This window comes from Doryrhamphus excisus, linkage group LG18 (assembly GCF_037039965.1).
Source record: "Doryrhamphus excisus strain RoL-2023G ecotype Guam linkage group LG18, RoL_Dexc_Guam_v1.1, whole genome shotgun sequence".
NCBI lineage: Eukaryota > Metazoa > Chordata > Actinopteri > Syngnathiformes > Syngnathidae > Doryrhamphus > Doryrhamphus excisus.
Window position 1 is genome coordinate 5,328,884 of NC_136374.1, and position 13,875 is coordinate 5,342,758.

Below are 13,875 nucleotides of genomic sequence, written 5' to 3' on the forward strand. Positions count from 1 at the left end.
TGGTAAACTGGTTTTATAGGCTGTAATGACCAAAACATTCAATTATTATCAGCAGAAAAATGTGTAAATATAATATATGTATATATAAGATCTTTCATTTTCAAGCCAATATCAGACATGTCAGCTGATTTTGTACCTGGCAAAGATAAACAGAAATGTTTATGGTATGCTTTAACAGAGTGGCTGATTGTAAAAAAAAATGACCAAAAATAAGGCAGAAAAACACACTAAATAAAGGTTACAAATACATTTGTATATAATCCCCTTCCAGCCAACAACCATTCTGACCCCCACAGAGCAGCTATGTATCCATGAAGCACACAAACGGGTCCAGTCCCTTTAAGAAAGTACTCCTGTAACATACAAATGAATGAAAAACATCAAATAAAAATAATATTTATGAAATATATAAAATAAAAATGTATTTATGAATGACAAATGTGAATGAAATAAAAATTACTTAGCTAATTACTAAGCAAAATAAAAACATACAACTGAATTAAAAGATGAATAAAAAAACACGAATGATAAAAAAGATCTTTATTTAATGTCCCCCCATTCTGTCAACCTGCCATACCATAACAGAGTTATCAATAAATATGAATTTTGGACACCAGTCATTTTGAGCAAGCATGTAACTAAGGGCTAAATGACTAAGGACTATCATTGAAAGCTCACCACTAGTCCAATTCGCCACTCATAAAAAGTTCAGTGACATTGTTGGCTTGCATGTCGCAACAGACAACAATTAATGACTGATATTTGATTTGTTGGCTTTTTTGTCATATTTACTGTACCGGCAGGTCACCTGATAGCAGGTGAGCGTGATGTCATGGGTGCACACACCGACTTGTAAATAAACAGATATGTACAACAACTAAAAGTCAGACTTTGCAAGTCAGATGATGGTAGAAAATGAATGAATGATTGAACGAATGATATTGTGAAACACAATGTTCGTTGTTAAATGACAAAACGATGAAACGGCTGCTATGACAACATGCTCGCATCTCCTGGAGCAACGATTGTTTACAACATACGTCCAACTTGGGCGCCATTTGTGGCTGTATTGTCATGAATCCTGAAGATTGCAAGGTCAGTTCTCGAGTTGAGCTTGGGAGGTTTCTCTATTATTGGTAGGGGTGCATGATGGTGGTGAATGAGATCTGCCTGTGGTTCTTTAAGGGCCTTGATGCTGGGAGGTGGGTTGGTTCCCACAACTCTGCCGCATCACGTGGACACTGGAGGTGGTGCCTCTGGATTGGCAGACTAGGGTGGTGGTCCCCTGGACGGCGTGTTCCAACTATCGAGGGACCATTCTCATTCTCTCATCATTCTTCCTGGTAAGGCCTATTCAAGGGGTTCTGGAGAGGAGTGTCCGCTGGATAAATGAATCTCAGATTCAGGAGGAGTAATGTGGTTTTCATGCTGGTAATGGACCAACTGTACTTGAGGGTGCATGTGAGTTTGCCCAACCAGTCTCCATGTGTCTTGTGGACTTGGAGAAGGCGTTTGACCGAAGAATCCTGGTAGGAAGGGGAACCAGAATACCTTATTCAGGCAGTTCGCTCTCTGTATGACTGCTGTCAGAGCTTGGTTCACAATGCAGACAATAGGTCAGATATGTTTCCAGTAATGTTTGTACTCCATCAGAGCTGAAACTTTGTCACCGATTCTGTTTATTACTTTTATGGACAGAATTTCTAAACACAGCCAGGGCATTGAGGGGATCCGGTTTGGTGGCTACAGGATCTGCTATTTGCAGATAATGTGGTCCTCCTGGCTTCATCAGACTGTGATCTTTAGCTCTGACCGGATCGGTTCACAGCCGAGTGAAGCAGCTTGGCTAATGGATCAGCACCTCCAAGTGGTTCAATTTACGTTCCTACCCTCATGTATGGTCATGAGCTTTGGGTAGTAACCGAAAGGACAAGATCATGAGTGCAAGCGGACAAAATTTGTTTCCTCCGTAGGGTGGCTAAGGGGAGAATCCCTGACATCTGAGATAAACTCTGACTAGAACTGCTGCTCCTGAGGTGGCTCGGGCATCTGGTCATGATGCCTCCCAGACGCCACCCTTATCTTCAGAGCAATGCTGACCGGTAGGAGGCCTCCGGGAAGACTCGGGACACTTTGAAGAGACTCTCTCTCTCAACTGATGTGGGAACACCTCGGGATCTGCTGGAAGGAGCTGGATGAAGTAGATGGAGAAAGGGAAGTCTGGGCTTTTCTTCTTTGGCTGCTGCCTTCCGCCACCCAAGAAGATGGATGGTGCACAATAAATATGGGGCCAACATGAGGAATTATTAAAAAAGTAAGTGGGTTAGCCTGAGCAAATGGAGCACTCCTTTTCCATGGCATGCTTCCCCTGAGCTCACTTGTAAACAAACATGATGTCGATCGTGATCGTGTGGGGCCTCGCACTGTTTCAGAGGAAGACATTTCGCCGGAGGCTCTGCAAACATTCCACAATAAGGGCAAAAACACAGAGCTTCAGCATATCAAACCTTAGCAGTCACCTGAAACGCCAACGTGTCGCTGGGCTAGTTCCTATCACCGTGGTGTTTGAAAAGTGCAAAAACGTTTGCCAGAGATGACCCGAAGGCTAAAGCCACCTGTAATTTCATCATGAAAATGATGGTGGATGACCAGCCCTTTCCAGACATTGAACATATCGACTTATGTCGGCTAGTAAAGCCCTTAGAGCCACAATTTGTGTGTTTTGTTAAAAGTAATGATGTCTTGATATTTGGCGAGAACAAAACTACAGAAACTACATCCAAATTTGAGTCGTTATCTCCATTTACATTTAAATGTCATATATAACATATATATAAAGTTGCTGGTAATTGGTATCGTCTTGAAAAAAAAACCCATCAAGCATCCCTAACAACTGGTATGAGTCATGACAATGGAAACAGCCAATATCCGTGGCCTGTTACATCTCATCTCAACATATAACCATGTCTTGAATCTACACAATGTGCAGATGACAGCCATATTTAATATTTCCTATAGATGTATAGGCTTGGGAGGGGAAATATTCTGACAGTAAAGAACCCCCACCCACTCATGTAAGTCACGGAAAAACTAAATACTTCATTAAAGACAATTGCAGACAGGTCATTGTTTAAGAAAAGTGCATCATTTGAAGAGTTATCTCATGCACGGAGGTGTCGAAGGGAAAACAGCATAAAAGTGGCGTAACATCTCCCATTGGGAGCTAATTCCACGTATATCTCAACATCCCCGACTGATTCTCTGACAGCACTTCCTTGACCCAGGGTTGAAATCACGGCGCTTCCAGTGCAGATGGCTCAGCCTGCGGGCCAGCCGTGTTATAAAACAGTAAGCTCTTTCTGAAACACACCCCAGAGACGCTAATTACGGGCCTAACACCCCAACGCAAACGCTGGCAATTTCTTTGTCAGAGCTGCACGGTAAACACACCCCATGACATACCTGTCACCATCCCATCATTATGACTTCATATGATTGTACTAGAGCTGCCACTACAGCTTGGCAAACATATCAAGCATCAGGAAAGTTACACGAATACATCTTGACAAAATATGTAGGACCTAATGTACTTACCGTAAGTGTGGGCGGGCTGATCATTAGTGTCAGTCAAAAAGATTGGATTTCTTTTTTTTACTGTATTATATTTTCACAGCTTATTCTTACTTTATTATTCTGTTTTCTATTTTTACTCTGTGTGGTTTGCTGCTATTATTACAGTCCTGTAGTATACCGCATACGGTGTTGCTGCTACTGGAACCTTCATTTCAATCATCAATTAGTTTCATTGTATTTCATTGCATCAAATCTAGTAAGACTGTAAAGTTCTTATTTCTTTGTGTATACAGTACAATTGTCCCTTGTCCATCCATCCATCCATTTTCCTCCGCTTATCCGGGTCTGGGTCGCGGGGGCAGCAGTCTCAGTAGGGAAGCCCAGACTTCCCGGTCCCCGGCCACCTCCTCCAGCTCCACCGGGAGGACACCAAGGCGTTCCCAGGCCAGCTGTGAAACATAATCCCTCCAGCGTGTCCTCGGTCTGCCCCGGGGCCTTTTCCCGGCTGGGCATGCCCGGAACCCCTCACCAGGGAGGCGTCCGGGAGGCATTCGGACTAGATGCCGAGCCACCTCAACTGACTCCTCTCGATGTGAAGGACAAGCGGTTCTACTCTGAGCCCCTCCCAGATGGCTGAGCTCCTCACCCTATCTCTTAGGGTGAGTCCAACTACCCTACGGAGGAAACTCATTTCAGCTGCCTGTGTCCTCCATCTTGTTCTTTCGGTCATGACCCAAAGCTCATGACCATAGGTGAAGGTGGGAACATAGATCGACCTTTTCACCACGACGGTCCGGTACAGCGACCGCATTACTGCCGAGGCTGCACCGATCCGTCTGTCGACCTCACGCTCCCACCTTCCCTCACTCGTGAACAAGACCCCGAGATACTTAAACTCCTCCACCTGGGGCAGGACCTCATTCCCAACCCGGAGGGAGCACTCCACCCTTTTCCGACTGAGAACCATGGCCTCTGATTTGGAGGTACTGAGTCTCATCCCCGAAGCTTCACACTCAGATGCAAACCGTCCCAGTAAACGCTGAAGGTCGCAGCCCAAAGAGACCACAAGCACCACATCATCTGCAAGTAGCAGAGATGAGATTCTAAGGCCCCCGAACCGGACTCCCTCAACACCTTGGCTGCGCCTAGAAATTCTGTCCATGAAAATTGTGAACCGAATTGGTGACAAAGGGCAGCCTTGGCGGAGGCCAACGTTCACCACAAACAGGCTCGACTTACTACTGGCAATGCGAACCAGAGTCCTGCCCCGTTTGTACAAGGACCGGATAGCACGTAGTAGCGCGCCACCAATCCCGTACTCCCGGAGCACCCCCCAAAGGACACCACGAGGGACGCGGTCGAATGCCTTTTCCAGGTCCACAAAGCACATGTAGACTGGTTGGGCAAGCTCCCATGCACCCTCAAACACCCTCGTGAGGGTGTAGAGCTGGTCCAGTGTTCCACGACCAGGACAAAAACCTTATTTGACCTCTTGTAACAAAGGTTGGACCAACGGTCGTACCCTACTCTCCAGCACCCTGGACTAAACTTTCCCAGGGAGGCTGAGGAGTGTGATGCCCCTATAGTTGGAAAACACCCTCCGATCACCCTTTTTGAAAAGGGGGACCACCACCCCGGTCTGCCATTCCAAAAGTATTGTTCCCGACTTCCACGCAATGTTGAAGAGACATGCCCAGCCAAGACAGTCCCTCAACATCCAGAGCCTTGAGGAATTCTGGGCGGAGTTTTGCCACTGAGGAGCGTTTTGACCACCCCTGATACCTCAGCCACGGTGATGGCACTGTCCACGCATGTGTCCTCAGACTCTGCTTCCCTTAGTCCCTTGTGTATCGCAGTAATTGGTTTCACACCCGTCCATGATAAGAGAATTTCTACGAAATAGGATTCCTTATTTATAAATGGAATACTTTGGTAGTTAGAGCATACAAAACCTGCTTACATTTAAATATGTTTTTTAACATTATGATAGCCTTCTAGGCATGAAATAACATTCCTTTATACTTCTGTCATGCAATATAGTAGACATAATAGGAGAAAATAAGACACGAATAAGACATAATATCCTGTGCGTGCATGGGATTTCTCCGGGTACTTCCCACATTCCAAAAATGTGCTAGGTTAATTGGCAACTCCAAATTGTCCATAGGTATGAATGTGAGTGTGAATGGTTGTTTGTCTATATGTGCCCTGTGATTGACTAGCCACCAGTCCAGGGTGTACCCCGCCTCCCACCCGAAGACAACTGGGATAGGCTCCAGCATAACACCGAACCAAGTGAGGATAAGCAGCATAGAAAAAAGATGGACGGATAACAGTCACGGGTCCGTTGCAGCCGCCGGAAGCATTCCATAAGATTGAAATGCCTCTTGTAGGCTCCCACCAGCGCCGTCCGGCGCAGCTGCGGCTGCATCGGCCGTACGGCAAAACGGAAAGAATCCGTTCAGGTTCTAACTTTTTTTTTGGCCGCCGCAGATGTCAGAGATGCTGGAGCATTTGCTGGTGAATTTAATAACAATAAGCATGAAAATCATACGTTTTTGTACTTACTCACAGTATGAAGCCAAATGGTACCAAAAAACCCACCAAAATCTGTGCAGGCATATACGGCTATTGTTTACAAGAACTTTCTGTATACAAGCAGGGCTCTACATTAAAAACTAAAATGACCTTAAGGTGAGAACTACTTGCCCGAACTTGCCCCATGTAAAATGAAAAGATAATAATAATAATAATGATATCATCTCATTTTTGTGGCATCACATGAGAATCTCAAATAAAGATGAAATGATTATCATTTCTTGTGGTTGTTTTCCTACATAGATCATGACGTTGCATGGAAATCTGGATTGTCAAGAGACTTCTAGGCACTTTGCCTTGATAAATAAAAGTACATTCATGATTGAATAAACATTGTGCTTATTAAATAATAAATGACAACACAAGTTATTGGGTGATTCAATGTGATTCACTCACCTGTGCCATCATTTGATTTGCTGCCGCTAATAAAATACTTGTTTAGGAGGCACTGTTTCATCACTTTTTGCTGTTTTCCTTCACAAGTTGTTGAAGAATTAGACCATGTTGGCAGGGACGCCATGATAGATGTTCTCCTAGTCAAACCATCGCTGATTGGTTGATCGAACAAGAACGGGTGTGGGTAAAACGCGGACTGTGGACTACGTACCGCGGTCTAAATAAACGATTCTGATTGGTCCATTTCAAGATTTGCAATGATTGGTTTGCAAATTACCACTGGAATTACGCAGTCCGTGTTTTACTAACACCCAACTAGAACCGCTTTAAAAAAAACTCTTGGCAGTATGGCATGCCAAAGTGTACTTGCCCGACAGGAATATCACTGATTGGATTTACTTGCCCCAATTTTGTTTTAACTTGCCCCGGGCCATCGGTACATCGTTATTGTCGAGCCCTGATACAAGGCTAGTTATCGCGTGAACATCTGCTCTTGCGAGCACAGTTTCGATAGCCGTAGCGTGTAAAAATAGGAATTGTTATTGTTTTTTGGGTTTGTGACGGACCGAAGTTCAGAGCTCACGCATATGGCTATATTTGTGCACGGTGACTGTCAGTGATAAAAAGACCCAGTGAACAATGGTAATGCTCAAACCAACATAGAGCGCAGGCTTGCCGCAGTGCCTGCCGGTTTCAGAGTGAGTGGCACTGTGCGGCAAGACGGATCCAGTGTGAGCCCATGGTAAGACTTACATGTGTTACCTTTGTGAGAGTTCCTTGGTATTTTTTCCACTCCCTGTTCTGCCTTCACAACATTTCCTGTGGTGGCTCACCAATGTAACATTACTAACACCTAGGGCCAGTTTAGAATATGACATATCATCACAATGGCCACCGTTGAAGAACACTTGACAGGGTGTGGTGTTTTTGAGGATCATGATGTGATCTTCAGGCAAAATGTAGGACGCTGGACAACACTTTGTATGCGTGAGCGTCAGAATAAATAAAAAATTAATTGAATTCACTGGACTATTTGACCAGCGGTTGAAGACGCAAAGTTTGGACCAAAAATCCACTGTATGTACATTCTACATTAAACAACGCTGACATTCAACAACTGACTTATTATATTGACAAAATTTCATTCACACTTACTTCAAAATAGCGACTTCTCCTCGACAACGGCTTGGCCGCCACAAAACAGCCAACTTCATCCGAGTTCCCGTGGTACCTGCAAAGAGATTATGGCAAAAGACAAACAGCATCGAAAATTAGGGATTGAAACAGATTGAAAGTGAGGTCTGTACAAAAATATAACCAATATAACAATGCCATTACCTGAGCACATCCCCATCCCTCAGCATCCTTTTCAGGCGCTCCCTGTATCGCACTGCTCGCACGTCACGAATTTCTCGTATTCGCCTTCTCCAGTTCAAAAAGCGATAACGTAAGTTGATGTCTTCCATTTGTGAGAATCATCACAATCTAGATGCCAAAGACACAAGAGACAAATGTAGTGAATTTGTATTCACGCTTACAGTTTACGTTTACATCCATAGCTCAAATCATCACATACTGTGAACATACTCACATACTTTTGAATTTTATAAAAAGACGAGTATCATCTTTGTCAACACTTAAAAATAGGAAAAGGGTGCTTGATATTTTGTGAATGAGATACGATGAAATATTAATATCTCTGTTAGACAACATAATGAGAGGATAGTTACGAAACCATTCAAACATATTTGGGAGACAGACCAAAAAGACTAATAATAATAATTTAATTGCTTCAACAACAATGCATTGGACTTATTTCAGAAAAACCACACCCAGAAAAGTGATTGTGAAGTAAACACTTAATCAGCATAGCTCATGCTGTATGTTTTGTGTTATTGTGTTTCATTTCATGACGTAAACACTTTGACGGTTTGATTTTTTTTGGTGGGAAACTAGCCAGAAAAAAAACATGATATTTCTATATGTATATATTTAGAGATGTAGCTTTGCGCTCCAATTGCTTTTTTGCTGTGTGATTCTTGTCCTTTGTAGTGTAACTTTATTTCTACAATGTGCCATGTTCAAAATCGGCCCCTGTGCCACATTTTGGTCACCCAGGGTTTGAACACACTTTTACTGTCTGGTTTTATGGTCGGACATAAAAGATTTACAATGTCGGGTAAACGTAAACGAATGCAATACTCTGTACTTGATACACGCACAGTGGGACGTTGCAGTCCGGTGACAAAACCCCACCGACCAGTGTAAAACACATGTACCAACATCTAAGTTTACTTATATGTATAGTCCACGGACGAAAAAACGGTCACACAAAACTTTAGTTGACATATTTACGATGTCACCAAACGCACCACGAGACTCCCAACCAGTCTGCTGGCCGGCTACTTGCTACTTTTCGCGCTGTGCGATAAAAAAAACACTGACAACACCTCGATATCTCAGCTCAAACTCAAACGACTGATGTTCTCGGTTTTATATTATGCTTCCTTACTATTTGACAGGCCGTAACTCGATGTTCTTCGGGACTTTCTTTCGATTTTAGGGAGCTGAAGCCTTCCACTCCGTGTCCAACCTGTGCTGCCGGAAGTTCCGCCTTCACAGCCAATCAAATCATCGGATTCATACAACGTGAGTATATGTGGCTGGACCGTCGACGAAAAACACATTTTATATTTGAAATCTTTGAAACATTTTGTTTTTTCTCCCATTTATTTTCTCTTCACGTGAAGCACTAAAATCATCTTAAAATACCAATTATGTCAACTCGTCGTTGTTACCACAACAACAGGCTACATCTACAGTAAATATGCTACATGTAAGCAATACTTGGGTGACACTGTCAATTCTTTCATCGAGCATCACTTCTGATGATGGGAATGTATTTTATTCATTTAAAAAACAAAACAAACAAAATAGCTGCAATGTAAAGCAGTTTACAGCCCTGCTTGTCTATACAAATATATTTTTAGATTTTATATTAACATTGGACATAAAGAAAACATTGAAAACAGTAGCTAGAACATCATATTTTCTTGTTTTAGTATTTTATTAATATTATCTTAAAAAGGACTGTATGCTACTACATTCATTCATTCATTCATTTTCTACCGCTTTTTCCTCACGAGGGTTGCGGGGGGTGCTGGAGCCTATCCATAACTACTTTAAAAAAAATGATGAAACACTTAAACACTTAAAATGGCCAGTTTCACCCTTTGAAAAAACAATGACTTACTTCTCAAACATGGTAGCAGCTAATTTGGAAAGACGGATGTGAAGACAGAGAAGGTCTCCTTCTCCTGTTGTCTCTAATGTCATGATCTTCCCATGTCTGTAAATGCTTCTCATGTTCATGTTTGTGTTACTTGCTTGCCACAAAATGGATGCCACGTTTATGGTCGACTTTTGTCTATCCGATGGCGCAACACACAGCTGGAGATATCTGCTGGAGAAGAACATGCCTTAGAGAGAGACTGTGTTTCTGTGTTGCAGCTTGCAGTTTAAAAACGTCACAATTCGGGCCACCGCAGTGACGACCAAATCAGATGGACACTGCTCTAAATCAGTGGTTGTTTGTGTAGCATTACAGAGTGTGCATACAGGGAGTGTCTTACCTTACAAGATCACCCATGTCTGGAGTTGCTAATAACCTTTTCCACCACAGCCGGTGAGTTTTCCTAAATTAGTAGTCCTGCAAAAAAAAATGTCTACATTTCCACTAACGATGTTGTGCCTGTTGTCTGCACTCAATAAATGCAGTTAGGGGTCTCCAACCAGTAGTTCATGAGCTACCAGTAGCTCCTCACCACTTGTCAAGTACCTCTCCAAAGGGTTTATTCATTTATACGATACTAACAAAATTACACAGTGGGGTTCGGCAGTAGTCCGGAAGTTCTTGGGACTGTGGCCAATCACAGCTGAGTGGGCATGGAGGCAGGCCATTGTTGACAGAAAGTAAAAGAGAACATTTTGGAAAGCCAAGGAAATACACCTGGAAAAGGTGCAGATTTTGGAAGATCCGGAAAGCTTTCTGTATGGGTTATCGTGTGTAGCTGCTCTATAGAAGTCCACAAGTTGATACAAAAGGCTGAAATTTAGCACAATAGGTCCCCTTTAAATATGCATATTTTTATGACTAAAAAAGGGCAGTATATAGTAAATATCTTGCTATAATGTGCCCTGATTGGTCCGTTCAGATAGATGACGCCTTACCTGGCACAAAACAGAGCAAAAGATTAGCAACAGTCAGTGTGGATTTATGCTGGACTAGAAAACACGACTATCCTTCAAGATGACAGACAGCAAATGGTATGAGTGTGTGTGTGCGTGTTTGTGTGTGTGACAAGGAGAAATGGGGTGTGCTCAGCTTTGTGGAAATGAGAGGGAAACTAGCATTCTTCATCACGCACCCTCCCATACCTCTCCCCGCTGGTTTAGCTCTTTAAAAGCTGCTGCCGGTGGTATCTGTCGGCTTCATTATCACCATTTCTTGGCTCCAGCATATTGCTGTACACTTTTCAAAGCTGGGTGGGATATAAACCAAGAGAGGCTTCAGCAGGCACCAGCAAATCAAACCCTTGGACAACTTTCACGTGTGAGATGCTTCTATGTCTGAATGTGCTGGGGCTGCTTTTCCTGCAGGCCGTCCTGTCAAGCCCCCGGCCGCTCACCACGCCGTCCAGAGGATGTCTTGCCTGCAAGGGAAAGCCTTCTCAAACGCCGGGAGATTTAAACGTCAGCACTCTGGCTGTGGGAGAGCCGTGCGGGGTCTACACCCTCAGCTGTGCCAGCGGCCTGCGTTGTGCACCTGCGCCGAGCGACCCCCGGCCCCTCCGCACCCTGCTGGAGGGAAGGGGGATCTGCAGCAACATCAGCGTCATCAGTTGGACAGAAAAGAGCCAGACAGCAGGTAACGTTTAGGGATGAGTGCATCACTTCTTGTATTTGTTGATTTCTTTGTGCTTACATTTACCATCCAGTGTTTTCAATGATATTTATAATACAAAAACATTAAAAACATTACCTTACAAGGGAGCCCAGTTTTAATGGTGATTCATTTTGTCTGTCTTTAGATCCGACGCCTACTGAGGATCCAGAGGAGGTAATTATTATCTTGTATGTGATTATCACAGAGTTACTGATCAGCCTTGTAAAAATACTTTTCTCTCACACAGGCTCCATGTCGAAAGCTGCTAACAACGCTCATTAGAGGCCTGGATACTCATTTATTCAAATCGCATCATGATATCTACATGCCCAATTGTGATAAACACGGCTTCTTCAGAAAGAAGCAGGTGAGTTTTAAGCCTATAGTTGATCTTAATAGAATGAATAAGACGCATAATGTAATGTAATGTACGTCCCGGCACACGCAAGAGGCTTGAACCTGAGTCCACCGAATGAGAGTCGAGGACGCTAGCCATCGAGCTAAAAGACCAAGGTAGCAACTTGATGTCTTGATGAGACATTTAACAACATACGTTTGCACGGCCACACCATCCGGCATCTGTTACATAAATAAATGTGAAAATTGTACAAGAGTTCATTGATTTCAGGAGTTGAGCTCAGATTAACAAACCAAGTAAAGGCTCAGAAGGGTTTTGCTCTTCATTGACTGATTAAACTACTTATATGAACATTTAAGCTTGTCCAATTTCATGATATACAAAATTTGAAGTTCTTATTATTTTTGTGTAATTTTGTAAGAAATCAACAAATACATTCTAATATTGATAATGTAAATATTTCTCTCTGTGTGTAGTGAATCAATGGAATTTCACTATTTAAGCTGAACTACTGAAATACATTTCCCAAGATATTCCAGTGGACTCACATAACCTTGTAATGTATGTACTGTAAAAATATTCAATAACATTGTAAATTTTACATGACGTTTGGTTATAACAATATATATACCAAATAAATGTCAAAATTGAAATTAAATTATGACGGTGAATGTCCATAGAAACACCATGAGTACCCAAAGTGCAGCTCAGGGGCCATTTGTAATCCACAGCTGTTTTTCTAATGGCCGTTGCCACATTTTAACAATACAATTCAAGAGGATCACTAAAACAACAGCAAAAATGGAAGAGCAGTAAGTTAAAAATATTAGGAGAGTAAAGTGATAATAATAAGAGTAATAAGGGATAATCTTACCTGAAAAGTCATAATATTAGGATTAATAGGATTCTTCTTTTTTTTACATTTTTCAATGTAAAAATTAACACAATTATTATTGTAAGGAGAAAAAATTCAAATTACTAATACACTTACACTTGGACACTCCTGGGCTAGATGAAGGCAAATTATGCGGAACCTCTAAGATAGAGCGTTGTTTTGCCCGGAACATACAATAGAACGTACACACCAAGACTAGACCGGAAATACAACGTAACACCATTTAAAATAGCCAGGAAGAAAGACTCTACGCTTTCATTGATTTATGAACAGTTTATGTACATTATCTATGTTTAGTGGTAAGTTTGCCATGTTATTTGTGTGCAGTGCTGGTCCTCCCGAGGGAAACAACGCGGTCGGTGCTGGTGTGTGGACGAAAACGGCATGCCAGTGACGTCACATAAACACAAAGGCAGTCTGGCTTGTTGATCCATCTCGTTTAATAACAAAAAAAGAGACTAAAAGCTTCGTTGGTTGAAGAAAGAGGACCTGAAGGAATTCACCTCCCCTACTCCCTGAGCCGGATGCTGTTTCAGGTGCAACTTTGAGTATTGGCGCCCTCTAGCGACTATCTAGCGAACTGTTGTGATTAGCCAATAACATCTGCACAAGACGTAATAGGCACCGGACACAATGTAAGGTACACCTGGACAAACTAATGAATAGGGACGTCTCTAAGATTTATGTTTATGTTAGCTCTTGTAGCTTCCAACAGATAACTGTTTATTATGTGTCTAGTTTAGGTTAGAATAATGATCACATGGCAGCAACACTTAAACAAAGTTAAATGTTTAGCATACTTTTAGCTTCAGTATCGAATCTCATTAAGTCGGTGCACGTGTACCTAATGAAGTGTCCAGTGTTTTTATTTAGTGTCATTAAGTGTCACATTATAACAATGTAAAAAAAACATTTAGCAATTACAAGAAAAAGTTGTGTATTGTTTGCGTATATCATTTTCTTTGGCGTATTTATACAAATCCATATTTTTACACCACTGCTATTGTATACATGTATTTGTACTCTTATTTATGGTCTCTTTTGTCCTTATTTAAGTCGGTGTAATTAAGGGATTAACCAATGCTGATTTGCAAGCTAATAAAGAGTAGA

The 13,875-nt window shown here is 42.3% G+C and overlaps 2 protein-coding genes across 3 annotated transcripts in view; one reads left to right on the forward strand and one right to left on the reverse strand.

Annotated features, from left to right (window-relative positions):
- The window catches only part of spryd3 (SPRY domain containing 3), a 29,230-nt gene extending 20,029 nt beyond the window's left edge, over positions 1-9,201 (reverse strand). Inside the window, exons 1-3 of the mRNA XM_058055524.2 lie at positions 9,080-9,201; positions 7,906-8,052; positions 7,723-7,798 (exon numbers count right to left, since the gene is read on the reverse strand). Of these exons, the coding sequence (XP_057911507.1) occupies positions 7,723-7,798; positions 7,906-8,033 (204 nt within the window). The 5' untranslated portion in view covers positions 8,034-8,052; positions 9,080-9,201. The remainder of the gene's footprint in view (positions 1-7,722; positions 7,799-7,905; positions 8,053-9,079) is intronic.
- A 1,611-nt stretch (positions 9,202-10,812) lies between these two features.
- LOC131106452 (insulin-like growth factor-binding protein 6) lies at positions 10,813-13,872 on the forward strand. 2 transcript variants are annotated; one of them, XM_058055535.2, is made up of 5 exons: positions 10,813-10,893; positions 11,227-11,494; positions 11,658-11,686; positions 11,760-11,879; positions 13,093-13,872. In XM_058055535.2, exons 1-5 carry the CDS (start codon positions 10,891-10,893, stop codon positions 13,192-13,194), a joined length of 522 nt encoding a protein of 173 aa, XP_057911518.2. In that variant the 5' UTR covers positions 10,813-10,890; the 3' UTR covers positions 13,195-13,872. The 2 variants fall into 2 exon arrangements, with proteins under 2 accessions (XP_057911518.2, XP_057911517.2); XM_058055534.2 differs by lacking the exon at positions 10,813-10,893 and having other exon boundaries at positions 11,185-11,494.
- The last annotated feature ends 3 nt before the right edge of the window (positions 13,873-13,875 follow it).

Bases quoted from the DNA above. Each gene is read 5' to 3' on its own strand.
- LOC131106452 (XM_058055534.2), top strand. From the start codon at position 11,185: ATGCTTCTATGTCTGAATGTGCTGGGGCTGCTTTTCCTGCAGGCCGTC. The intron at 11,687-11,759 runs GTAATTATTATC...TCTCTCACACAG, and splicing joins CTACTGAGGATCCAGAGGAG to GCTCCATGTCGAAAGCTGCT. The intron at 11,880-13,092 runs GTGAGTTTTAAG...ATTTGTGTGCAG, and splicing joins GCTTCTTCAGAAAGAAGCAG to TGCTGGTCCTCCCGAGGGAA.